At 42.8% G+C, this 26461-nt stretch overlaps 1 protein-coding gene across 1 annotated transcript in view; it reads left to right on the top strand.

The window, feature by feature from the left end:
- Positions 1-26461, top strand: part of LOC119910789 (nesprin-2-like) — a 157418-nt gene that overhangs the window by 46957 nt on the left and 84000 nt on the right. Inside the window, exons 30-56 of the mRNA XM_038729597.1 lie at positions 190-345; positions 758-908; positions 1166-1324; positions 1694-1861; positions 2066-2167; positions 2270-2470; positions 2595-2802; positions 3085-3197; positions 3289-3491; positions 3708-3815; positions 4566-4845; positions 5324-5653; positions 5781-6110; positions 6275-6574; positions 7032-7259; positions 7619-7735; positions 8032-8358; positions 8677-9021; positions 9190-9368; positions 9978-10194; positions 10377-10475; positions 10681-10845; positions 11336-11683; positions 12673-12809; positions 13395-13524; positions 13730-13900; positions 14008-26286. Of these exons, the coding sequence (XP_038585525.1) occupies positions 190-345; positions 758-908; positions 1166-1324; positions 1694-1861; positions 2066-2167; positions 2270-2470; positions 2595-2802; positions 3085-3197; positions 3289-3491; positions 3708-3815; positions 4566-4845; positions 5324-5653; positions 5781-6110; positions 6275-6574; positions 7032-7259; positions 7619-7735; positions 8032-8358; positions 8677-9021; positions 9190-9368; positions 9978-10194; positions 10377-10475; positions 10681-10845; positions 11336-11683; positions 12673-12809; positions 13395-13524; positions 13730-13900; positions 14008-26286 (17551 nt within the window). The remainder of the gene's footprint in view (positions 1-189; positions 346-757; positions 909-1165; positions 1325-1693; positions 1862-2065; positions 2168-2269; positions 2471-2594; positions 2803-3084; positions 3198-3288; positions 3492-3707; positions 3816-4565; positions 4846-5323; positions 5654-5780; positions 6111-6274; positions 6575-7031; positions 7260-7618; positions 7736-8031; positions 8359-8676; positions 9022-9189; positions 9369-9977; positions 10195-10376; positions 10476-10680; positions 10846-11335; positions 11684-12672; positions 12810-13394; positions 13525-13729; positions 13901-14007; positions 26287-26461) is intronic.

Here is a 26461-nt window from a genome sequence, read left to right as displayed (position 1 = left end):
TGTTGTGTGTCTTTATACTGATGCAACAATACTTAAGCTGTTTTTTGATGGTGCATAAATGTAATTGTAATTTTCCAATATGCACCTACTTAATTGGTTTTTAGGGTCAGGATCTATACTATAAACACCAGATACTTGCAGCATGAAATCTCTAAAATAATGTCTTAATAATAACAATGTGCTTTCCAGGCTTCGAGCCCTGTCCGATTTGGAGGGTCCGCTGCAGGCCCAGCAGGCAGAGCTCCAGAACCTCCGTGAACTTCAGGAGAAACAGGGAGGAGGAGAAAACCTCTTTCAGGAGCTGGAGACTCAGTGGACGGAGACTCAGAAAGCTTTTTGTGACAGGTAGATTAGGCAGGAGATGCATGATCAGCTGAAGTAACTAAATAAATGGTAAACAAATATATTAATGCTTTAGGAATAAGTGCCTGCTGACCCCCTCAGTAATATATGTTAGCTGAAACTGAGCTGCATTTACAACAAAGCTGGAATTTTAAACCAAAACAGATTTACAGTTGGTGTTTGTTTGTGTTACACTGACCTCAATCAACTAGTCACTGTAGCTTCTACTGCATATGAATGCCTTTGATCAACATGGGGATATTAGCTAGTAAAATATTCGTTTAAGCTATTCTTACAATTCTGCTTAGATGCTAAGGTGAACGTAGACAGCTGCTCATAGCTACTGTTGGTGAAAAGCAGTGTATGTATGGCAAACAGAAGGCGAGACATCAATTAAAGTCCCTTTCCCTGGTAGGAAGAAGCAGTTCAGCGTCCTGCTGGAGGTTCTGAAGAAGTTCCAGAGCTGCCGCAGTCACCTGAGCAACACCATGCAGAGAGCAGAGCAGACCATCGGCGATCAGGCTTCCTACATGGGCAAGGACAACCTGCAGAGAAGCATGACCAAGGTTGGTCCACAAAATGAAATGTACATTCCTTTTCAAATGATTCTGTCTTGAATACAAAATCCGTATGCTTTTATCAACCCTGTATAATTTCATGATTTATTGATGTGCTGTTGATATGAAGATGAACACACAATAACTTTACAGAACAGTGCTTTATAAAACAGCTTAAGATAATGAATAAGAAGCAACAATGAGATCAGTCACTGTGTGTTCAGGTATATGTATGTACATGTATGTTGATGTGTGTGTCTGTTCAGGTCCGTGACATTAAGGAGGAGCTGGGTGGTCTTGGGAAGCACGTGGAAGAGATGAAAGGAGTTTGCAGACAGCTGCAGTCCCAGCTGAAGAAATTCCCAGACTGCAGTGAGACTCCCTTCGAAGCAGAGGCTGACACACTTATGGACAACTGGCTGGATGTAAGCATCTATGCATGTATTCTCTAAAATTAGATAGGAACAAAAAGATAGTGTACATATCATATTTATAAAACACTGTGTTTGTATATATATATTCTACTAAACCTGAAGGTTTAGTGGGTCCAAGGAAAGAGACGGATCAAAGACGGATTCTACGGCAATGAAAATATAGTGTTAAATAAACCACATGGCTTGGCTCCACCCACTGAGTCTCCATACCAGCTTTGTCTGTGAGAAATATTAGTTAAATCTTGAACTTTCACAAGTTAAAAATGTTAGGACTATATTCTAGTTTGGAAACCCTGACTGGAACACGTCAGTTTTCAGCTGAACTTAACTGACTATTGTTGCTTTTTGTTCCGCTTGTAGGTGACAGAGAAGACAGACGCCTACATGGATAACCTTCGGGTGGGGCTGGAGTTGTGGGAGAAGCAGCTAATGCTCGGGGGGGAGGTGGACTGCTGGGCAGGAGCCAAACTGGCCCTTTTTGCAGAGAGCCATCCCTTCCACAACGAGCAACAAGTACTTGATATGAGGGTAAGATTCCCATGGAAGTAAACTTCTCAGTAACCTGAGCAACCTATCAATAATGATAGGAAGGAATGATATGGAAGGAAATTATTTTAAAGACATCTTCAGTATTTGTGACCCTTTACATTTTTCCCATATGTTTCATATAGATGTAGAAGATAATAAGATAAAGATAAATTGAGTTGTACTAAACTTTTCATTGGATTGTAGGATGAGATCCATGCCAACGAGGAGAACATTGAGCATTTCCACAAGAAGTGTGTAGAAATCCAAGAGATGCTGCAGAGTCAAGATGCACCTCTGGAGCTGCAAGTGAGTCGAAACATTGATTGATCTGATCCCTTCTCATATTATTTTTACAAGTTGATACCCACATTCAGATCAATATCTGTATCCTTTTTACAACGTTTCAAGGTGATGGAGACCCAGCTGAGGAAGAGAATGCAGCAGGTGAAGGAGCTGTTTACTGACTGCACTGACGTCTTTGAGGAACTCATAGCTGTGAAGACACACTTAGCTGAGAAGATAGAGGAGTGCCAGTCAGCTGTAGAGACCATCCAGTGTTCTCTCAGTAAGGTTGATGCTTCACAACCACAGGTCGAAGCCAAGATACAGGTAGACAGCTGTTACATGTTGTAGCTCACTTTGGTTTAATGCTGGGCCCCTGACCCCTTTCTTTTGATTCTGCGGTTACTACAATAACCGATCTTTTCCCTGCTTTAACTCTTGTCCTTATCAGGAGCTGTGTGATGACTTGGAGGCTCAGGAGGAGCAGGCTGAGACTGTGTTGAAGGAGGTGGGGTTGGTTTCCAGTCTGGCCAGTCCTCAGGTGCTGGAGGCGCTGTCTGTAGACTGCAGCAGGCTGAAGGAGGCCATCTCCCGCACCAAGGACATGATCCACCTGAAGAGAGAGGAGAGAGACAAAGGCCTGCTTAAGGTTATCAAAGGTTAGTGTTGAGTTTGTTTCTCTCGTTTCAGTAGATGGTGGAGTGGAAATGACAGTGGATGTGTTTTCATTCATCCTTTTATTCAAGAATAAAGTGTGTGTTACTAGGAGGGCAGAAAGATTTCATGTGTTGGTATCTGATGAATATTCTGGATATTTTCATGCACTTTGCCACAGATGCACTGTGGGACCTAATTTGTACTTGTCTTGCTTTTTTTGATATTCTATTTATGAATAATGTTTTGTAACCATTCTCGAGGATTATGTTTTTATTTTTCTGCAGAGGAAAGGCAGGCGTTTGAGGGATGGTTCTTGGACTTGCAGATGTCCGTCAATGAGTGCTTTGAGAACCCTGAGAGCAGAACAGATGTGGAAACATCTCTGCAAAGACTCACTGTAAGTGGATGAACAAGTTGATGGGTAGATTGATACTGTAGATGATGTTGGATGATGGATGGGTCCTTACAGTTTCTCTCATGTCCTTCAGGGTTTCTTAAAATCCAAAGATGCAGAGAGACGGCTGGACCAGCTTAAAGATCATCTGGAGAGAGGCAGCCAGCAGGTTCCATCTCAGCAGCTCTCTGAGTTCACCGATTGGCTGAAAGAACAGCAGGAGGAGGTGGACACGTTCAGAACCCACTGCCACAACAGGCAGAAGCAAATGGAGTCCCTTCTCAGTGACTTGAACTGGTAATTGCATCTGTGGCTCCCTCAAGTGCAAGTCTGCAAACGAAGATAAATATGATTCTAAATTACATCTCTTCTAATGTAATAGCCAAGATGTTAAAATCACAAATGTAAAATCCGTCCTTTTTGATCAGTACTGTCACAAACTGCAGTGAAAAAGTAAGTGTGATTGTAAACACTAAGAAAACCAGGCTTTTTGACTTGTCTTTTGTTCACTAGTCTGCAGAAGCAACACGATAGTTTCCGGGAGTGGCTGCACACCAAAGAAAAACAGTCCGTAGAGACGGACAAAGTCAAACTTCTTCTCAAAGACCTTCAGGATGAGAGGTGATCTTCAACATTCATACTACCAGAACTGGAAATATTTCAGCTCACATGTAGTGAAAAACAATAACATTTATTGTCCTGAGGAAGGTGTTAATGTGCAACAGAGAGCATATCACACATACCTCCTCACAACAACAATGAAGGTGTTAAGTTTTGTAAGTTTTTTTAATATACTTGGGGATAACGTTACAGTATCACATTTATTAGGACTGTAACTGATGACTGTATTTTTGATTTTAATACTAATATTGGTATTTGAGAGTGAAAAGCTTTATCATTATAGTAGTAGAATAGTAGTAATAGGAGAAGTAGAATTAAAGTAGTTTTCTCCTGCGGGCAAATGTTCAATAGATAACTAAAAGTATGTAATGTAGCAGTAATAAGGCAGCCTATAAAACACGCCAATACTGAAAAATCTGATAAGATGAGCTCACCACTGTAAAGGGTGGTTTTTAGAAATTGTAACACATATATTGATTACTTACACTGATATTGATAATGGTTAATGTTAAAAATAAGCTGAACTGCCAAAAACAAGTGAATGAAGCCTAAAACTGTTAAACCAAAGAGCATTACGTATTCACTACATGGCTTAGTATACATTCTGTCTAACTTGCATTGTCTTTTTGTATTGCCTTGTGTTTCCTTTATCTTGTCTTAATGTCTGTGTCTTCTATAAAGCACTTTGATTTGCCTGTTGTGGTTGAAAGGTGCTATACAAATAAATGTACCTTGTCTCCCATGTGACAGTGGTAAAGCTGAGACCCTCAGTGAGCTGTTAGCGTCAGTACGCAGACAAGGCGTCAGATCTGAAAGCCTCTTGAAGGACGGTGATAACTTGATACAACGACACCGAAACCTGGAAGCCAGGCTGCAGAGGCAGGCAGACGCTCAGGGGGCCCTGGAGGGAGAATTTGAAAAGTTTAACACTCGGGCTAAGAGCACCCGGATCTGGATTACTGACCGTCTGCAACCCCTCACCTCCTCTGGCAGAGCGACCCAGACAGAGGACATGAAGCACAAAGCACAGGTCAGTGAAAGGGAGTTTGAAATGCAATCTGATCGACAAAGTTTGCCCTTCTGGTGGGAAAAGAACAACTGAAAAAAACAAGAAAAATCTACAACCAAAACTGATCTATTAAGTATTGAATTATATTATTAGTATGGCTAATTTGCATTAACCAGATAGTGAATATGGTAAAAAGACAGAGACTGATAAGACTTTAAATTAAAAAAAAGAGTTAACTTCCTCAGGCTCACTCATACTGTATATGAATATGATAGAATATAAGCATTTGATGTTAACCTTAATCTGAAAGATATTTCATTCTGGTTGGACGACGGAGTGTCTGCAATGTGTACTTCCTATAGCTCCACCTCTTTTTTTTTATTTATTTATTTTTTTAAATTTTTTTTATTTTTATTTTTCTATAGCTCCACCTCTAACGTCACTAAAATGTGTTTTCCTTTTCCAAAAGTTTTCAGCATTTTTCCCATTTTGTCACCAGGTCATCCTTAGCTCCAAACCTGAAGGAGACTCTAAAGTGAATAACCTGAGACGACAAAGTGAAAGTCTGTGTGCGCAGGAGGACCTGGAGGAGGGCAGGAAACAAGAGGTTCAGCAGTTGGTCAGAGAAACAGAGGAGCAGTGGAGGACGGCTCTGCAGACAGCTGAGGAGGCTGTCAACAAAGCAGAAACAAAAGCCCAGTTAGTCAAGGACTTGGACGCTTTCAAATCCCAGAATGAAAATGTTCAGTCCTGGATTAGAGACCAGGAGCAGAACCTGCACTCACTTGGTGGTTGCATGCAAGTTGAAGAAAAGCTTCAGATTGCGCAAGTGAGTTTGAAATAGCTTGCAGTTTGTTGAGGTTGTGGTGGGTTGTAATTTGTGGAAGATCTTGTAAAGGTGTGATTCTTGAGGATAGAGCCAACAAAGTCTCATTGGGGATATTTCTTCTCTTCAGGGTACTCTGAGCTCCAAGCCTGAGGGAGAGTCAAAGCTCCAGGATCTGAAGCAACGAGGCCAGAGTTTGTGTGACAACCCTGGCTTGGGCGAGAGCAGGCGACGAGAGGTTCAGGACGCCGTCAGACACACAGAGGAGCGGTGGAGGAAAATCTTGCAGGCTGCTGAGGAGGCTCTCAACAAGGCACAGACTGATGCTACCACTGAAAGGGACCTTGATGATTTCAAAACCCAAAGTGAAAGCATCCAATCCTGGATCAGAGAACAGAAGCAGAAGCTGTTGTCCCACGGTAGTCACATGCAGCTTGAAGAAAGGTTACAGGTCGCACAGGTGAGTTAACATCAGATTTTCTTTGCACAAGGTGTCCTACATCGTGTTTGATTCACTAACTATCCAGTAGTGTTGAACGGTGACAAACTACACTTGGAGTGAAATCTAGGGCAGCTTCTGACCTCTAAGCTCCCGCATCACCATTTCTGTGTCTTCACCTTCAGGCTGTTTTGACCTCCAAACCTCAGGGTGAGTCAAAGGTGCTCGACCTGAAGAGACGAGGTGAAAGTCTGTGCAAGCATCTGGAGGACAGCAGGAAACCAGAGGTTAAGCAGTTGGTACAAGACACAGAGCAGCAGTGGATAACAGTCCTGCAGGCTGCCCGACAGGCAGAGCTCCGGGGTCTTTCAGACGACTTTGAGACTCAGAGCAAAGACACTCAGTCCTGGATCAGAGACAGACAACAGAAGCTGCAGTCTGTGGGCAGTCACACACCACCTGAAGAGAGAAGCCACACAGCTCAGGTCTGTTTGAACTAATGTGTTTTCTAAATTTTGATGAGTTTGCATGAATAAGATATGCACATAGGGTCAGTGTAAGACATAAATGATTGTTGCCTGTATTTGTTTTGGAAGTCAGAAAACCATGAAATATTAAATGCTACATTTAATATAAATGCTAACATTAGCATAATAAGGTACATCTTAAATCCAATGACAATGTGGAGCTGAGCTTGGCCACTGTAAATAGCAAAAACTGTTTTTATTTAGGTAAAAATGCAACCTTTCCACCACCCTTATGACAAATTTTGCAGGGTATTAATGTAAGCTAAGTTTCAATTACATTTTTTATCCACTGATTTGGTTTTCTGATAAATGTAATATAGCACTACACTCCCTCCCCTTTATTGCTTGGTTTCATCGTGTAAAGTTGGAATGAATCAGCTGTTGCGTTAATGAATATTGTGCGTTTTGTTTGCAGACCGTCTTGAGCTCCAAACCTGAAGTTGACTGTCAGGTGAACAACCTGAGGAGGCGAGGCCAGAGTCTCTGTAACCATCAGGATGCAGATGAGGGCAGGAAAGCCCATGTTCAGCAGACAGTCAGAGACACAGAGGAGCAGTGGAGGACAGTCCTGCAGGCTGCTCAACAGCTCCACTCTGCTGCTGTAGCTGAGATCACCCAGGGCACTGAAAAGAGAAAGTTGGAGGTGAGAGAACCCGATGAGAAGAATGACTTACACGGAGTAATCATATAAAAACTTGTGCTACCAAAATGTACGTATTAATATCAAAGTATAGATTAAAGAAATGATCCACTGAGTTAAAAATGATTCAGTAAGTTTGCTTGAGAAAGTATAGATTGCCTTCTGTATAGCTAGTCTGAGAATGGTGGCCTCGCCTCATTCTCAGCCTATAAAATATATTTAATCCTCCTAACCCTGTAAATGTGTTTCACTTGGAATATGTTTAATAAGTAAATATTTGGTACGCGCAGCCTTCCTGTTGTTTCTGTTTTCAATGATCCATTTTGAATCACCTCATTATGTAAATATAATTTCCTTTTCAGCTGAGAGAATTTGATACCCATCAGCAGAACACCAGAAGCTGGCTTAAAGACCTCCAACAGCAAGTGGACTCCCTAAACAGCCGAAACAAAGCTGAGGACAGGCTGCACACAGCTCAGGTAAGCTGAGTTTCCTTGTTAGTACAATAATGCATGGATATATATAATAAGATTTTGTGATGAGTTTTTCACAAAGTCAACTGCCAGTATGACATCTTTTAAGCCTCTTTTAGCTCATAATTGTTTCGTTGCCTTTGCTGCAGTTCAGTCTTGTTTAGTCTGTCACTTACAAAAATTACCTGAATAACAAGGTCTGTGTCCCAACAATGCTGTGGATTTCACAGATTATGTTCACGGTTTCAGCCAGACAATACAAGTCTTAACTATGAGACATGACTTCTGTGTCTTATCTCCAGACCATTATGAGCTCCACGTCCGAAGGAGACTTTAAGCTCCAGGAGCTCAGGAGACGAGGCCAGAGTTTGTGTGGCCAGGACCTTGAAGAACACAAAAAACAAGAGGTTCAACAAAAAGTAAGAGGCGCTGAAGAGCAGTGGACCAGAGTAATGCAAAATGCTAAACAAGCCCTGGATCAGGCTGAGAGGCAGTGTGCTCTGGAGGGGCAGTTCAGGGACTATGAAGCCTTGAGAGACAACACCAGGGCCTGGCTGGAAGACAGGCAGCAGAGCCTCGTCTCTCTGGATAGTCAGACAGATCCAGAAAAGACAATAAACACTGCACAGGTCAGTTTGAAGAATGAAAGTTTTGGCAAAAACTTATCCATCTGTAGCTAACAAGCATGCAGTTTTTGGCTTTTACTTACATAAAGTATCATTGTTTGCATTTAGTTACACATTCCTTCATTTATGCATGCTTATTTCACCCAAATAGGTATATTTTTAATATTTATATGTTATCACTACTGAAGTTACAGGATTGATTTATTCATATTAGTTCAAACGTAAACTCTGCACATTCTCTGCAACACTCAGTTATATTTCTTTTGTAAACTTTGTAACTTCAGTTTCAAAAGTGTAATCAATTTGTTATGTTATGCTCAGACCATCCTTAGCTGCAAGCCTGAGGGAGACTCCAAGCTGACAGAACTGAGGAGACAGAGCCAGAGTCTGTCTGACCAGGAGGACCTGGAGGAGAACACGAGACTAGAGGCTCAGCAGGCTGTGAAGGATTCAGAGGAGCAGTGGAGGGCAGTCCTGCTGGCCGCTGAGAACACTCTGAAGAAAGCTGAGGTCCAGTATTCGCTCTCCAGGGAGCTGGACACCTTCCGTTCCCAAGCAGGGAGCACCAAAACCTGGGTTAAAGAGCTGCAGCAACAGGCCGAGTCCAAAGGGAGTGGCACCCGGGGCAGCCGGGCTCAGATACAGGACAGGCTGAACACAGCTCAGGTACAACATCAAATATGAGCTGTTGTTTTTTGCAAGTGTAATTAGAAAAAGATGATTTTTAAATGGGGGATCTTCCTTTTCTGTAACACATTTGATGTATCAGGTTGGAGGACACTGTTTTACAGAGCAATAAATATCCAATAAAAAGCTGTGTATGATTTTCTTTAGATCATCTTGAGCTCCAAGTCAAATGGTGAGGCTGAAGTGATGGAGTTGAAGAGGCGAGCGCAGAGTCTGTGTGAGCAAAAAGACCTGGAGGGAGACAAGAAACTGGAGGTTCAGCAGACGGTCGAAGACACTGAGCAGCAGTGGAGGACGGTCCTGCGGGCTGCTGAGGAGACACAGAGGTACAGGAAACTGCTTGTCTTCTTGAGGGGAAACCTTCATTTAGATTTTTCCAACGTTAGCTAGTGATGCACAATGTTGGCCCTGTAGGGACGGAGAAGAGAAGGCACACAGGAGCGTGTAGAAACATCACATCCTTTGGATTTCGCTGGGAAAACTGTCCTGAGTCCTTCACATAGAAATCAGTCCACAGGCTGTTATAGGCAACCGAGAAAGATGGGAAAGATTTTTAGAATTACGTTACAGTCCGTTAACGCATTGGCAGTACAAAATGATAAACACATCTAATGTGAGTCAAGTCCTTACAACCTTTAAGCAACATTTTTTAACAGCAACAGTTATTAAATCTTTTTGAAATCCCTTATCAAGTCACAATATTAAGGGGTACTGACTTTTTAAGGTAAATATTTGTAGTAGTTACAAATTAAACCACAAGGATTCACTTTCAGAAGTTGTGTCTGATAGATAAAAGGTAGCTAGATTTTGGTTTTGAAAAATCACAGACTTCACAGGGCACCAGTCAAGACCACAATTAAATAAGTAACTTCTTTTGAATTAAGACTAAATTATTTGTGATTCTGATTTATCTCACATCTGCTGTTTCCCATCAGACAGTTGAAGGGTGTCATGGAGCGCATGGTTTCCTGTCAGTACAAGCGAGACAACGCAGAGGCCCGTCTGTCTGACCTTCAGAAGCAGACGTCCAGCCTTCCCCGTGTCTTTCCCTGGCCGGGCCTGGGAGAGCGGAGGCAGGTGGTGGAACAGACCCGGAACCTGCTAGACCAGAGCACAGCTTTGGTACCTGTCCTGTCAGACGTCCGCACGCAGGTAAAGACCTCACAAGAAAGCGAGTTCAGCTATTTGATGTTGTGTCAGTTCATAACAAAGTGTATTTAAATAAATTGATTAAAAATAAATGAGACAAATGTTGCCAGATTGAGTTGCTCACAAAACCAGATGGCTACATAAGCTTTCAATTTTATACACTTTATTTCACTTTTGTCCTCAAGTCTGCAGAGCTGTTTGAGATCACACAGGACTGTGGCTGGTCAGATCCATCCTGGGCAGCCAAAGAGAAGTGCATTCCTGCTCTGCTGAAAGAGCTAACGGTGAGTTCAAGATACACAGTGATTCTAAATAAATATAAACAAGATCATCTCCCCTGGACCACTTCATTATCCCTTTGTCTCCCTTCAGCCACCCTTGTTAAAAGTAGAGGCCTTCTTGGATTAGAGGTTGTTTTTTATCTGGCTTAACAAAGCCAGAGTAGACTTTTAAGTTACTCTGTGAAAATACAACTACTGTCATTTGCAGGATGCAGTCGCTAACCTGGAGCAGGGCATCCTGACAGAGAGGCAGTGCACTCAGCTGGTGGAGCAGCATGAAGCAGCCCAGGACTGGCTGAGGGAGCAGGTTAAAGGCCTGGGAGCTCCTCCAGCAGACAGACAGGGTCTGCACAGCGCTGTGAACACTCTGAAGGTCAGATAATAAACTACAAGCACACAGTTGTTAGGAGAAATCCTGAGAGAAGCCAGTGGCACCCTGATCGGTCACTGAGTTTTACCAAACTGCAGAATTCTGCTAACAAGTAATAAACCAATACATTTGTAAGACATAAAGACATGAAGATTCATGTGTGGACAGTGTATGCATGGTCTGTTCTTCACTAAAATATTGCAAAGTTGAGCTTTCAAAGATGTGAGGCGCATAATACAACTGTTTTTTGATAATCAGAAAAACAAAAAGTGCCTAGTTAAATTATTGTCTGTGGTTGCATCTGTAATGCAGATGTGAAGTGTTCTCATCTGTGGACATTTCTGGAGCAAAGCAATGAGACCAAATCTTTGACTTTTTGAATATTTTAAATATTTAAGTTTTTGCAACTTCTAACCTAAAAGTCTAGAGCTCTTTTTTTCCATCAAGGATGTGAAGAAATCAATCTGGTTCTCTTTCTTGATCCCGATACCAGGCTTTGCTCCAGACAGTGGACAGGGAGCACAGAGAGATGAAGGTTCTGGACTCTGCAAGAGACAGTTTGCTGAGCCTCTGCACCCCTGGAGGACGGGATGCCCTGACTCTGGAGGTCAGCCATCTCCATGACCTCTGTGCCACCTCAGAGAAGGAGGTGAGGGAGCGCCTGAGTGTCTGTGAGAAGCAGCTAGAGCAGCTGGACAGTCAGCTCGCCAGGAGGGCCCAGGGGCTGAAGGAGAGAGCTGCAGCCCTGCAGTGGGAGCTCCGCTCTTTGGAGCAGGCGCTCAGTTACAGTGAACCACAGAACAACATCTCTCAGCTCCAGCAGCACTGGCACAGCCTTCAGGTTATTACCACTTTATTTATCCAAGCACAAAATAAGATGTGACTCCCCCTTTTGTAATCTCACTAGGTGTCATGGTTTGCTAGGTATATATGGTTTTGGGCCCAAATGCAGACACTTTGACCAGCAAGCTGAGCTTAAGCATTTATTAAATGGAACAACAACATGATCAAACTCATGAAAAAACATAGTCCAGGCAATACAACTGAGGAAGTCCAGAAACTGCAGGTAATTCAAGGAAACAAAAAGGCAAATATCCAAATGATACAAGCAGGTGTGAAAAGAAACTCACAGGCATGAACAGGTAGGGTACAAGCAGACGAATCAAGCAGGAAACACCACACCACAACACAAGACGGAGCACAACAAGCTACAATGATCCAGCAGCAACAGAACCGCAGACAATATATGCAGCGCTAATGAGCAGGGTGGGAATACACAGACAACTACATAATAAAACAGGAAACCGGACAAGACGCTAAGACACGGACCAAACTGACAGAACCAACAGACTGCACTCAAGAATTAACAAGAACGGGTACAAGAATTGAAACCCGACTTAACCCGTAACCATAAGAAACCAGATTCAGATAAGCAAACAGACATGCAGATCAACCCCAAAACAAGCATGCGAAAAACACTCGACACTGATCATTTCAAAATAAGACAGAAACAGGACTAGAACGCTGATTAAAAACCAAAACCTCAGAACAGAGACTATAACCATGTAAACAGAGTGAAACAATAATCAAAACATAAAAGACAAAGCCAAAATTATACAAACAGAGACTGACTCACACCAGGATTGTGACTCTAGGTTGAGTTCCCACAAATAAACCTGAAGAAAATGGTTATGTACAGTAGGTAAATATTGGAGTTGTTAAATGTAAAACAGCCGCCGTGTTCCACCTGCGTACATGTGATTATTGCAAACATAAAACTCTTGCAGACATGTGAATATAACATATGTGATGTTGATGTCCTTCTGTTAGAACTGTGAGAAATCTCTACAAGATTTGGGTGTCAAAGTTCATGACCTTTACCAGGAAGTAAAGGCTACACCAGCCACAGACGAGCTGCCAGCAGAAATTATCACAGTGGTGGAGTCCTTACACCGTCAACATGACAGGTACCCTATCTTACAACTGATGTAATTTACTCTCTTATTACTTTGTTTTATCCATATACCTTTGCTTCACCCACAGTATACACAGGAAAGAGATGGCCGGACAGAAAATGAACTCTTATGACAAGTAGTAATATTTTTTAAACTGTATTTAGCTCATTTGAACAGATTCTACATGACAAATTCTCAGCGGGCATTCCCAATTCCAATTTAGCTTTCAATGATACCTACATACCACCAACATGCCTTAGTGGGTCATTCTGCTCTGCTAATACATGGAAACATTAATTCTCCTGATTTACAACCTGTTTTAAACATCCAAAGATGACATCTGATTTAATGCTTGGTTTCTTGATCGAAGCAATATGACTTACATCTGCACCTAAACATCACTGTATTGTCTCTTTTTTTGCCAGAAAAATCTTTTTTAATCTGTTCTTGTGCTTGCAGTTGTTCCTTTTGCACACTGTTTTATGGATGATTTTATTTATTGTTTTCTTTTTTTTTATTTAATCTAGTAGAGCATAATACATGTAAATACCATGCAAAATGTTGTGAAAAATAAATGTGTTTAAATTATTTCTACAGTCTAAAGTCCAGGCTGAGTGAGCATCAGGGTACCTGCTCTACAAACACAACTTGCTGTCTGATGGACTGTCTTCACGCCCTGCAGGAATGGAACCAAAGCAAACCATCTGAGTTCACTTCTTCTGTGCAGGTTTCTGCCTTCAAATGCTTTTACTTTTTTTCTTGGCAATGCAAGTATTTTTTTAGTAAACATTTGCGCACTTATATACATCTGAGAGCTTCCTAGTACATCTAATTGGTAGATGTTGAACATATGAAGAGTGACATTTCACACACCAACACACTGATTTATCATTACTACATAACATCTCAACATTTCTTTCTGCTTGTGTTAGGTGACATTAGAGGAAGGTGAAAAGTTGCAGGTCAGTCTGCGGGAGGCGCTTTCTCACCAGTTTCTACCAGACTGTCTTATGCCGGAATTGTTTGAGAAACTGGAGAGAGAGGGTTCAGAGGCACTCAGAGAAGCAGACACACAAAAGGCTTCTCTCAGCCAGAGCTTCAAGGTATTTACATTGTGTAAAAAAGTAATTCATTATATACAGCATGTTATGTTAACAAACAGTCAATTACCTCTGTCATACTTAATGTTATTTCTATCCTTTCATTCAAGGAACGTGATGAAAGAAGTAAACAAAAGCTCCCTGATATAAATACATCTGTAGTGGCACCACCACGAAAAAAGAAGCGCTCACCAGAGAAAAAGCACATAGTTACACTTCAGAAAAACATTCCCTCAATGGAAAAATCTACATCTAGTGAGGATGAATTGTCCGTTTCAGCTGAGCTGCAAACTGAGGCTAAAACATCAAAGCCTACTTTGACAGCAGTCATGGAAAACACAAAAATGACTGGTGTGGAGCAAACCAGAATTGAACCAACAAAAGAGAAATCTCAGGGTCCAACATATGCTTCAGAACCATTTACAGCACAACATTACAACATTTCTCAAGAGGCACAGTTTAAAAGCAGAAATATCACAGCTGGGCCTGTTGGAGCTGAGAAAATGAAACCTTCTGTTGAGGAAACTGTACTGATCCAAAAAGTCATTGAGCAGTCTGCTCCGGGTGTTAGTGATAAAAATATACCTGTACCATCCAGAAGGAAGTCCAAGATTTCAGCTACTTTTACAGAGCCTGTCCAGGCTAAGGTGGAGTCTGAAATGGTAAAAAATATCATTACTCAAGGGTCAACCCGAAATCTGAAAGGAAGTGCTGCTGTTGAAGAAACAAATATAGCAACCGCCATGCTAGATGTATCAGAGCCATCCAACACCATCCCCATAATAACTGATGCTGAAGTTTTACCAACCAGGAGGAAGTCAAAGTGTCTTGATGTTTCCACAGTTCCAGAGTCATTATCCCCTCTTGGTAGAATTACTGTTGTGGAACATAAGGAAACACAACCAGAACCAGAGTTTGTTCAAGGACAAGCTGAAACAGCTGATGTCGAACAAAGAAAGTTTCTGCCACCCAAGAGAAAGTCGAAGAGTACAGAACTTCCTCTTAAACTTGCTTACACTGAGGCACTTCAGACAAGGGAAGAGCCTGGAGGTCAAAACTCTTCTTTGAGTTCCAATAACGAAAGTATTGAAGACACAAAGCTTGTACCAACCAGCAGGAAGTCAAAGAATGAGGACTTTTTCACAACTTCTGAGACAGTTACCCATGTTATATCATGTGATGTGGAGCCCGAACAAATTAAAAGACAACTTGAAGATGAAACATGTTCAACTCAAGGTGTGGTGACAGGACCAACTGAAATTACTGATATGGAAGAAGGAAAGCTTTCGCCTACCAAAAGAAAGTCAAAGGGTCTTAAAACTTCCCACGAACTTCCTACCGCAGAGCTGACAAAGACCAAAGAAGAGCCTGGCAGTCAGAAGCCATCTTCAACTGAAGACATGGTCACAGCTCAAACGGAAATTACTGTTGTGGAAGAAGGAAAACTTTCACCTACCAAAAGAAAGTCAAAAGGTCTTAAACCTTACTGTGAAATTCCTACCACAGAGCTGACAAAGACCAATGAAGGGCCTGACAATCAAAAGCCATCTAAAACTGAAGAGGTGGTCAAAGCCCAAGCTGAAATTACTGTTGTAGAAAAAGGAAATATTTCCACTACCAAAAGAAAGTCAAAAGGTCTTAAACCTTCCTGTGAAATTACTACCACAGAGCTGACAAAGACCAAAGAAGAGCCTGGCAGTCAGAAGCCATCTTCAACTGAAGACATGGTCACTGCTCAAACTGAAATTACTGTTGTGGAAGAAGGAAATCTTTCACCCACCAAAAGAAAGTCAAAGGACCTTAAACTTTCCCCAGAACTTGCTACCGCAGAACTGACAAAGACCATGGTAGAGCCTGACAGTCAGAAGCCATCTTCAACTGCAGAAGTGGTCACATCCCAAACGGAAATTACTGTTGTGGAAGAAGGAAAGCTTTCACCCACCAAAAGAAAGTCAAAGGGCCTTAAACTTTCCCCAGAACTTGCTACCACAGAATTGACAAAGACCATGGTAGAGCCTGACAGTCAGAAGCCATCTTCAACTGCAGAGGTGGTCCCAACCCAAACGGAAATGATTGTTGTGGAAGAAGGAAAGCTTTCACCTACCAAAAGAAAGTCAATGGGCCTTAAACTTTCCCCCGAACTTCCTACTACAGAGCTGGAAAAGCCCAAAGAAGAGCCTGACAGGCAGAGGCCATCTTCAACTGCAGAGGTGGTCACATCCCAAACTGAAATTACTGTTGTGGAAAAAGGAAATCTTTCACCTACCAAAAGAAAGTCAAAGGGCCTGAAACTTTCCCCAGAACTTGCTACCACAGAATTGACAAAGACCATGGTAGAGCCTGACAGTCAGAAGCCATCTTCAACTGAAGAAGTGGTCACATCCCAAACGGAAATTACTGTTGTGGAAGAAGGAAAGCTTTCACCCACCAAAAGAAAGTCAAAGGGCCTTAAACTTAGCCCAGAACTTGCTACCACACAATTGACAAAGACCATGGTAGAGCCTGACAGTCAGAAGCCATCTTCAACTGCAGAGGTGGTCACAACCCAAACGGAAATTACTGTTGTGGAAGAAGGAAAGCTTTCACCCACCAAAAGAAAGTTAAAAGGTCTTAAACCTTCCTGTGAAATTCCTACCACAGAGCTGACAAAGACCATGGTAGAGCTTGACAGTCAGAAGCCATCTTCAATTGAAAAGGTAGTCCCAATCCAAACGGAAATTACTGTTGTGGAAGAAGGAAAGCTCTCACTTACCAAAAGAAAGTCAAAGGGTCTTAAACCTTCCCTTGAACTTGCTACCACAGAGCTGACAAAGACCATGGTAGAGCTTGACAGTCAGAAGCCATCTTCAATTGAAAAGGTAGTCCCAATCCAAACAGAAATTACTGTTGTGGAAAAAGCAAAGCTTTCACCCACCAAAAGAAAGTCAAAGGGCCTTAAACTTTCCCCAGAACTTGCTACCACAGAATTGACAAAGACCATGGTAGAGCCTGACAGTCAGAAGCCATCTTCAACTGCAGAGGTGGTCACAACCCAAACGGAAATTATTGTTGTGGAAGAAGGAAATCTTTCACCTACCAAAAGAAAGTCAAAGGGCCTTAAACATTCCCCAGAACTTGCTACCACAGAGCTGACAAAGACCATGGTAGAGCCTGACAGTCAGAAGCCATCTTCAACTGCAGAAGTGGTCACATCCCAAACGGAAATTACTGTTGTGGAAGAAGGAAAGCTTTCACCCACCAAAAGAAAGTCAAAGGGCCTTAAACTTTCCCCAGAACTTGCTACCACAGAATTGACAAAGACCATGGTAGAGCCTGACAGTCAGAAGCCATCTTCAACTGCAGAGGTGGTCACAACCCAAACGGAAATTATTGTTGTGGAAGAAGGAAAGCTTTCACCTACCAAAAGAAAGTCAATGGGCCTTAAACTTTCCCCAGAACTTCCTACCACAGAACTGACAAAGACCATGGTAGAGCTTGACAGTCAGAAGCCATCTTCAACTGAAGAAGTGGTCACATCCCAAACGGAAATTACTGTTGTGGAAAAAGGAAAGCTTTCACCCACCAAAAGAAAGTCAAAGGGCCTTAAACTTTCCCCAGAACTTACTACCACAGAACTGACAAAGACCATGGTAGAGCCTGACAGTCAGAAGCCATCTTCAACTGAAGAAGTGGTCACATCCCAAACGGAAATTACTGTTGTGGAAGAAGGAAAGCTTTCACCTACCAAAAGAAAGTCAAAGGGCCTTAAACCTTCCCCAGAACTTGCTACCACAGAACTGACAAAGACCATGGTAGAGCTTGACAGTCAGAAGCCATCTTCAACTGAAGAAGTGGTCACATCCCAAACGGAAATTACTGTTGTGGAAGAAGGAAAGCTTTCACCTACCAAAAGAAAGTCAAAGGGCCTTAAACCTTCCCCAGAACTTGCTACCACAGAGCTGACAAAGACCATGGTAGAGCTTGACAGTCAGAAGCCATCTTCAATTGAAAAGGTAGTCCCAATCCAAACGGAAATTACTGTTGTGGAAAAAGCAAAGCTCTCACTTACCGAAATAAAGTCAGATGGTCAAGAAGAAGGAAAGCTTTCACCTACCAAAAGAAAGTCAAAGGGCCTTAAACTTTCCACAGAACTTGCTACCACAGAACTGACAAAGACCATGGTAGAGCTTGACAGTCAGAAGCCATCTTCAACTGAAAAGGTAGTCCCAACCCAAACGGAAATTATTGTTGTGGAAGAAGGAAAGCTTTCACCTACCAAAAGAAAGTCAATGGGCCTTAAACTTTCCCCAGAACTTGCTACCACAGAACTGACAAAGACCATGGTAGAGCTTGACAGTCAGAAGCCATCTTCAACTGAAGAAGTGGTCACATCCCAAACGGAAATTACTGTTGTGGAAAAAGGAAAGCTTTCACCCACCAAAAGAAAGTCAAAGGGCCTTAAACTTTCCACAGAACTTCCTACCACAGAACTGACAAAGACCATGGTAGAGCCTGACAGTCAGAAGCCATCTTCAACTGAAGAAGTGGTCACATCCCAAACGGAAATTACTGTTGTGGAAGAAGGAAAGCTTTCACCTACCAAAAGAAAGTCAAAGGGCCTTAAACCTTCCCCAGAACTTCCTACCACAGAGCTGACAAAGACCATGGTAGAGCTTGACAGTCAGAAGCCATCTTCAATTGAAAAGGTAGTCCCAATCCAAACGGAAATTACTGTTGTGGAAAAAGCAAAGCTCTCACTTACCGAAATAAAGTCAGATGGTCAAGAAGAAGGAAAGCTTTCACCCACCAAAAGAAAGTCAAAGGGCCTTAAACTTTCCCCAGAACTTGCTACCACAGAATTGACAAAGACCATGGTAGAGCCTGACAGTCAGAAGCCATCTTCAACTGCAGAGATGGTCACAACCCAAACGGAAATTATTGTTGTGGAAGAAGGAAAGCTTTCACCCACCAAAAGAAAGTCAAAGGGCCTTAAACTTTCCCCAGAACTTGCTACCACAGAACTGACAAAGACCATGGTAGAGCCCGACAGTCAGAAGCCATCTTCAACTGAAGAAGTGGTCACATCCCAAACGGAAATTACTGTTGTGGAAAAAGGAAAGCTTTCACCCACCAAAAGAAAGTCAAAGGGCCTTAAACTTTCCACAGAACTTACTACCACAGAACTGACAAAGACCATGGTAGAGCTTGACAGTCAGAAGCCATCTTCAATTGAAAAGGTAGTCCCAATCCAAACGGAAATTACTGTTGTGGAAAAAGCAAAGCTCTCACTTACCGAAATAAAGTCAGATGGTCAAGAAGAAGGAAAGCTTTCACCCACCAAAAGAAAGTCAAAGGGCCTTAAACCTTCCCCAGAACTTGCTACCACAGAGCTGACAAAGACCATGGTAGAGCCTGACAGTCAGAAGCCATCTTCAACTGAAGAAGTGGTCACATCCCAAACGGAAATTACTGTTGTGGAAAAAGGAAATCTTTCACCTACCAAAAGAAAGTCAAAGGGCCTTAAACCTTCCCCAGAACTTGCTACCACAGAGCTGACAAAGACCATGGTAGAGCTTGACAGTCAGAAGCCATCTTCAATTGAAAAGGTAGTCCCAATCCAAACGGAAATTACTGTTGTGGAAAAAGCAAAGCTCTCACTTACCGAAATAAAGTCAGATGGTCAAGAAGAAGGAAAGCTTTCACCCACCAAAAGAAAGTCAAAGGGCCTTAAACTTTCCCCAGAACTTGCTACCACAGAATTGACAAAGACCATGGTAGAGCCTGACAGTCAGAAGCCATCTTCAACTGCAGAGATGGTCACAACCCAAACGGAAATTATTGTTGTGGAAGAAGGAAAGCTTTCACCTACCAAAAGAAAGTCAAAGGGCCTTAAACTTTCCCCAGAACTTGCTACCACAGAACTGACAAAGACCATGGTAGAGCCTGACAGTCAGAAGCCATCTTCAACTGAAGAAGTGGTCACATCCCAAACGGAAATTACTGTTGTGGAAAAAGGAAAGCTTTCACCCACCAAAAGAAAGTCAAAGGGCCTTAAACTTTCCACAGAACTTACTACCACAGAACTGACAAAGACCATGGTAGAGCTTGACAGTCAGAAGCCATCTTCAATTGAAAAGGTAGTCCCAATCCAAACGGAAATTACTGTTGTGGAAAAAGCAAAGCTCTCACTTACCGAAATAAAGTCAGATGGTCAAGAAGAAGGAAAGCTTTCACCCACCAAAAGAAAGTCAAAGGGCCTTAAACTTTCCCCAGAACTTCCTACCACAGAATTGACAAAGACCATGGTAGAGCTTGACAGTCAGAAGCCATCTTCAACTGCAGAGGTGGTCACAACCCAAACGGAAATTATTGTTGTGGAAGAAGGAAAGCTTTCACCTACCAAAAGAAAGTCAAAGGGCCTTAAACTTTCCCCAGAACTTGCTACCACAGAACTGACAAAGACCATGGTAGAGCCCGACAGTCAGAAGCCATCTTCAACTGCAGAAGTGGTCACATCCCAAACGGAAATTACTGTTGTGGAAAAAGGAAAGCTTTCACCCACCAAAAGAAAGTCAAAGGGCCTGAAACTTTCCCCAGAACTTCCTACCACAGAACTGACAAAGACCATGGTAGAGCCCGACAGTCAGAAGCCATCTTCAACTGAAGAAGTGGTCACATCCCAAACAGAAATTACTGTTGTGGAAGAAGGAAAGCTTTCACCCACCAAAAGAAAGTCAAAGGGCCTGAAACTTTCCCCAGAACTTACTACCACAGAACTGACAAAGACCATGGTAGAGCTTGGCAGTCAGAAGCCATCTTCAATTGAAAAGGTAGTCCCAATCCAAACGGAAATTACTGTTGTGGAAAAAGCAAAGCTCTCACTTACTGAAATAAAGTCATATGGTCAAGAAGAAGGAAAGCTTTCACCCACCAAAAGAAAGTCAAAGGGCCTTAAATTTTCCCCAGAACTTCCTACCACAGAGATGATAAAGACCGTGGTAGAGCCTGACAGACAGAAGCCATCTTCAACTGAAGAAGTGGTCACATCCCAAACGGAAATTACTGTTGTGGGAAAAGGAGAGATTTCACCCACCAAAAGAAAGGCAATGAATGTAAATCTTCCCATAGAATGTGATTCCACGGAGCTCACAAAGACCACAGAAGTGCCTGACAGTCAGAAGCCATCTTTATCTCCAGAGATGGGCATAGCACAAATTGAATTTACTCTTGTGGAAAAAGGAACGCTTTCACCAAGCAATAGAATGTCAAAGGGTCTTGAGGTTTTCACGGAACAAGACCCAGAGTCTGAGAAGTCTGAGAAGGTACCTCAAAGTGGAAAGCCCGTGTGTGCACAGGGGGGTGCAGCATTAACTGAACTTGCTGAATCGAGAGAATCAAGTAAGTTTTCACTAACTGCCCTTCAAAGACCTACTGATATAGAGCCTGAAGATTCTAAGAAACAACTTCAAATTGTGGAGTCTACCACAGCTTTAGAGGTGGTCACAAGGCAGACTGAAATTGTTGTGGGAGAGCTTGTACGGACCATAGGAAAGTCAAAGAGTCCAGAACTTTCTGGAACTTCACAGACTCATACACAACCTGAACAATCTAAGAAACGGTCTAAAAGTTCAGAGATTGCCATGGCACCATGGACCAAGATGCAAAATATTGATATTGTTAGTATAAGCCAACCTCCAATCATGGGTGATGTTAAATCAACTGTTCCTCAAAAAGTGGAACCGGCTGAGGACAGTCAATGTACTGTGAAGAACGTCAGTCCAGTAGGCGATAGGTTTACTGTTGAACTTGGTGGCACCGTTCCGGAGATCCCAGGAAAGAAAGTGGCCACGGTCATTCTGGACACATCTGAGGTTCTTGTAAAGATAGCTGATACTCAGCCATGGATGAGTACTGAGAGTGTAAATATTCAGACCCCTGGATTGGTGAGGGTTGAGACCACATATGTACAACCATCAGAAAAAATGGATACTTGTACATCTCAGGCTGAACCTCTGGAGCCTGTCCTCATTTCAACCATGACCAAATCTCCACATTCTGAGTTACAGGAGCTTAAAGACAGTTCTAAAGAGCCCGTAGAACAAACCATTACCCAGTCTGTAGAAAGAGACTATAGTACAGTGCCTCAACCAAATCTTTCCGAGCCTACTGACACACCACATGTGGCAGATTACATAGACAAATTATGGAAAAACACAGATGAGATTCAGAAGAGATATCTGGTCCTTGATGTGCCTGAGATAGCAGTTACCCAGACATGTGAGATAAAGCCAGATCAGCCAGAGGCAGAAAGTGTATCTGAAAGTCATTCCACCCAAGGTATCTCTGCTGTTTTTGAAGCGGTGCAGCCTCATAGGGCAGAGACAGAAATTTTTGAAATAAGCTCATCTGAGCAAGACATAATCAAACCATGTGAAACTGCAAGTCAACTGAAGCTCTTGGAAACCACACAGGAAAGACCCAAAGTGGACAAGGTTCATACTGTCAGAGAAGAGCATGCTGAAGTATCAACACGAGCCATTCATGATATACCTAAGAGCCTGGATGAAAAGTATGTTAAGAAAATCCACATGGGGCCTGAAGTGCACATTCTACAATTAGATATACAGACAAACCCAGAGAAGGATGAAAACACGTCTGTCACAAGAGCAAAAAGGATAGATATTGTTCAAACAAGTATCCAGAGCAAAAGGGTGCCAAAAAGCAAAGATATGGCTACTGCTGATGTTAAGCCAGAGAAGGCTGCACTTAAGATGACTACGGTAGAGGTGCGAGAAAGCAGTACTGAATGTCAAGATGATGTGGCTCAAAGGGACTCTGCTCAACCCACGTCTTCTGTTTCTAAATTGCAACCACATGAGACAGAAACAAAATGTATAGAAATAAGCTTATATGAGCAAGACATAGTAAAACCGAGCCAAACTGAAATTAATACTGGGTTCTTGAAAAGTGAACAGAATAGACCTAGAGAGATCATGGAACGTGGGGTCCAAGAAGAGCAACCTAAAGTATCAACACAGTGTATGTACGATGTACCCATGAACCTGGATGAAAAGTCTGTTAGGATGGAGAAAACCCACATGGGGCCTGAAGTGTGTGTTATACAACTAGATATCTCAACCAGTCTTGAGGAGCGTGACAGCACAAGATCAAAAGAGCCGAGGACTGATATAGTTCAAACAAGTATCCAGTGTGAAAGAGCACCAGAAAACAAAGATAAGACTTCTGATGTTAAACCGGAGAAAGCTGCTGTAAAGACAAGAATAGGAGCGCAACAAATGAGCGCTGAAAGGCAAGAGACTGTGGCTAAGAGTGACTCCACTCAGCCCACCTCTGTTTCTTTTGCAGTAGTGCAGCCAAGTGAAGCAGAGACATTTACAGAAATAAAGTTATCTGAGCAAGACACTGTAAAACCAAGCGATAAGCAAGAGTTCATGAGTACCACACAGAAGAGACCCCAAAAGGTCAAGGACCTCGTTGTGCAAGAAGTGCATGCTGTAGTGTCAACAAAAGAATTGCATCCTCAGAGCCTGGATGAAAAGTCTGTTAGGATGGAGAAAATCCTCAAAGGGGCTGAAGTGTGCATTTTCCAGGCAGATCCGCAGGCCCCCAGCCCAGTTCAAAGTGATCAATCAAGTATCCAAAGTGAAAAAGTTGAAAAGTTGTCAGAGAACAGAGACCTGACTTCAGCTGATGTTCAGCCAGAAAAGGTTGTAGTCAAGACGTCTAGAGTGGAAATGCAAGAAGTCCGTATGGGAAGGCAAGAGAAAGTGGCTGAAAGTGACTCCACTCACCTACCTGCCTCTGACATTATTACATCTGCTCAGCCACATGAGCCAGCGACAGACTTTGTAGAAATAAGCTTATCTGGACAAGACAAGTTGAAACCAAACCAGACTGTGACTCAGCTAGAGCTCCTGAAAACCACACAGGACAGACCCAAAGAGGTCAAAGACATTAGTGTCCATGAAAAACATGCCAAAGTATCACCACGTGACATGCAGGATGTACCCAAGAGCCTGGATGAGAAGTCTGTTAGGATGGAGCAAACCCACACGGGGCCTGAAGTACGTGTTTTACAGCTAGATATCTCAACCAGTCTTGAGGAGCGTGACAGCACATTTGTCACAATATCAAAAGAGCCGAGGACTGATATAGTTCAAACAAGTATCCAGTGTGAAAGAGCACCAGAAAACAAAGATAAGACTTCTGATGTTAAACCGGAGAAAGCTGCTGTAAAGACAAGAATAGGAGCGCAACAAATGAGCACTGAGACTGTGGCTAAGAGTGACTCAACTCAGCCCACCTCTGTTTCTTTTGCAGTAGTGCAGCCAAGTGAAGCAGAGACATCTGCAGAAATAAAGTTATCTGAGCAAGACACTGTAAAACCAAGCGATAAGCAAGAGTTCATGAGTACCATACAGAAAAGACCCCAAAAGGTCAAGGACCTCGTTGTGCAAGAAGTGCATGCTGTAGTGTCAACAAAAGAATTGCATCCTCAGAGCCTGGATGAAAAGTCTGTTAGGATGGAGAAAATCCTCAAAGGGGCTGAAGTGTGCATTTTCCAAGCAGATCCGCAGGCCCCCAGCCCAGTTCACAGTGATCAATCAAGTATCCAAAGTGAAAAAGTTGAAAAGTTGTCAGAGAACAGAGACCTGACTTCAGCTGATGTTCAGCCAGAAAAGGTTGTAGTCAAGACGTCTAGAGTGGAAATGCAAGAAGTCCGTATGAGAAGGCAAGAGAAAGTGGCTGAAAGTGACTCCACTCACCTACCTGCCTCTGACATTATTACATCTGCTCAGCCACATGAGCCAGCGACAGACTTTGTAGAAATAAGCTTATCTGGACAAGACAAGTTGAAACCAAACCAGACTGTGACTCAGCTAGAGCTCCTGAAAACCACACAGGACAGACCCAAAGAGGTCAAAGACATTAGTGTCCATGAAAAACATGCCAAAGTATCACCACGTGACATGCAGGATGTACCCAAGAGCCTGGATGAGAAGTCTGTTAGGATGGAGCAAACCCACACGGGGCCTGAAGTACGTGTTTTACAGCTAGATATCTCAACCAGTCTTGAGGAGCGTGACTGCACATTTGTCACAATATCAAAAGAGCCGAGGACTGATATAGTTCAAACAAGTATCCAGTGTGAAAGAGCACCAGAAAACAAAGATAAGACTTCTGATGTTAAACCGGAGAAAGCTGCCGTAAAGACAAGAATAGGAGCGCAACAAATGAGCGCTGAAAGGCAAGAAACTGTCGCTAAGAGTGACTCCACTCAGCCCACCTCTGTTTCTTTTGCAGTAGTGCAGCCAAGTGAAGCAGAGACATTTACAGAAATAAAGTTATCTGAGCAAGACACTGTAAAACCAAGCGATAAGCAAGAGTTCATGAGTACCACACAGAAAAGACCCCAAAAGGTCAAGGACCTCGTTGTGCAAGAAGTGCATGCTGTAGTGTCAACAAAAGAATTGCATCCTCAGAGCCTGGATGAAAAGTCTGTTAGGATGGAGAAAATCCTCAAAGGGGCTGAAGTGTGCATTTTCCAAGCAGATCCGCAGGCCCCCAGCCCAGTTCAAAGTGATCAATCAAGTATCCAAAGTGAAAAAGTTGAAAAGTTGTCAGAGAACAGAGACCTGACTTCAGCTGATGTTCAGCCAGAAAAGGTTGTAGTCAAGACGTCTAGAGTGGAAATGCAAGAAGTCCGTATGGGAAGGCAAGAGAAAGTGGCTGAAAGTGACTCCACTCACCTACCTGCCTCTGACATTATTACATCTGCTCAGCCACATGAGCCAGCGACAGACTTTGTAGAAATAAGCTTATCTGGACAAGACAAGTTGAAACCAAACCAGACTGTGACTCAGCTAGAGCTCCTGAAAACCACACAGGACAGACCCAAAGAGGTCAAAGACATTAGTGTCCATGAAAAACATGCCAAAGTATCACCACGTGACATGCAGGATGTACCCAAGAGCCTGGATGAGAAGTCTGTTAAAAAGGGAGAAATCCATGTGAGCGTTCATGAATGCCGAACTGTCCAAATAAAAAAGGAACCGAGGATGGAATCCAGTGTCCAGCTTAAGACAGATAACGAAAGCAAGGATGTGACCACCACTGATGTTCAGCCTGACAAGTCTGCAATTAAGATGACCGAGGCAGGAGTGCGAGAAAGCTTTACTGAATCCCTGTCTGAGCCCAGTGTGGTCCCTAGGGTCCAAACAGAGAGCCACTCAACAAAGAAGAAAGAAGAAGAGAAGGACGACAACAGTACAATTCAGGTTAAGGAAATGGAAAAGGTGGTCACTGTAGAAATACAAAATGTTCCACTCCCAATGGCCACAACCCCCACCACTGGTGAAGTGAGGCTTCAGAGTATGGATCCGCCACAGGTGAGACAGGAGACACACTCATCTGCAGACAGTTAGAGAGAGTGTGAGAGAGATATTGAGAGAAAAAGAGGATGAAGATAGTGTTCTTGCTCCAAGTCATATATGTGCATCCTCTATTATTCTCACTGTCTTGCTTGTTTGCTCTAGCTCCTAATAATGTTTTTAGATGCACATG

The sequence above is a fragment of the Micropterus salmoides genome, unplaced genomic scaffold, assembly GCF_014851395.1.
Source record: "Micropterus salmoides isolate LMB-PRFRI ecotype aquatic unplaced genomic scaffold, ASM1485139v1 Ms_hic_scaffold_19, whole genome shotgun sequence".
NCBI classification, from domain to species: Eukaryota; Metazoa; Chordata; class Actinopteri; order Centrarchiformes; family Centrarchidae; genus Micropterus; species Micropterus salmoides.
Note: the sequence above shows the minus strand (reverse complement) of the source record. Positions and strands in the feature narration are given on the sequence as shown.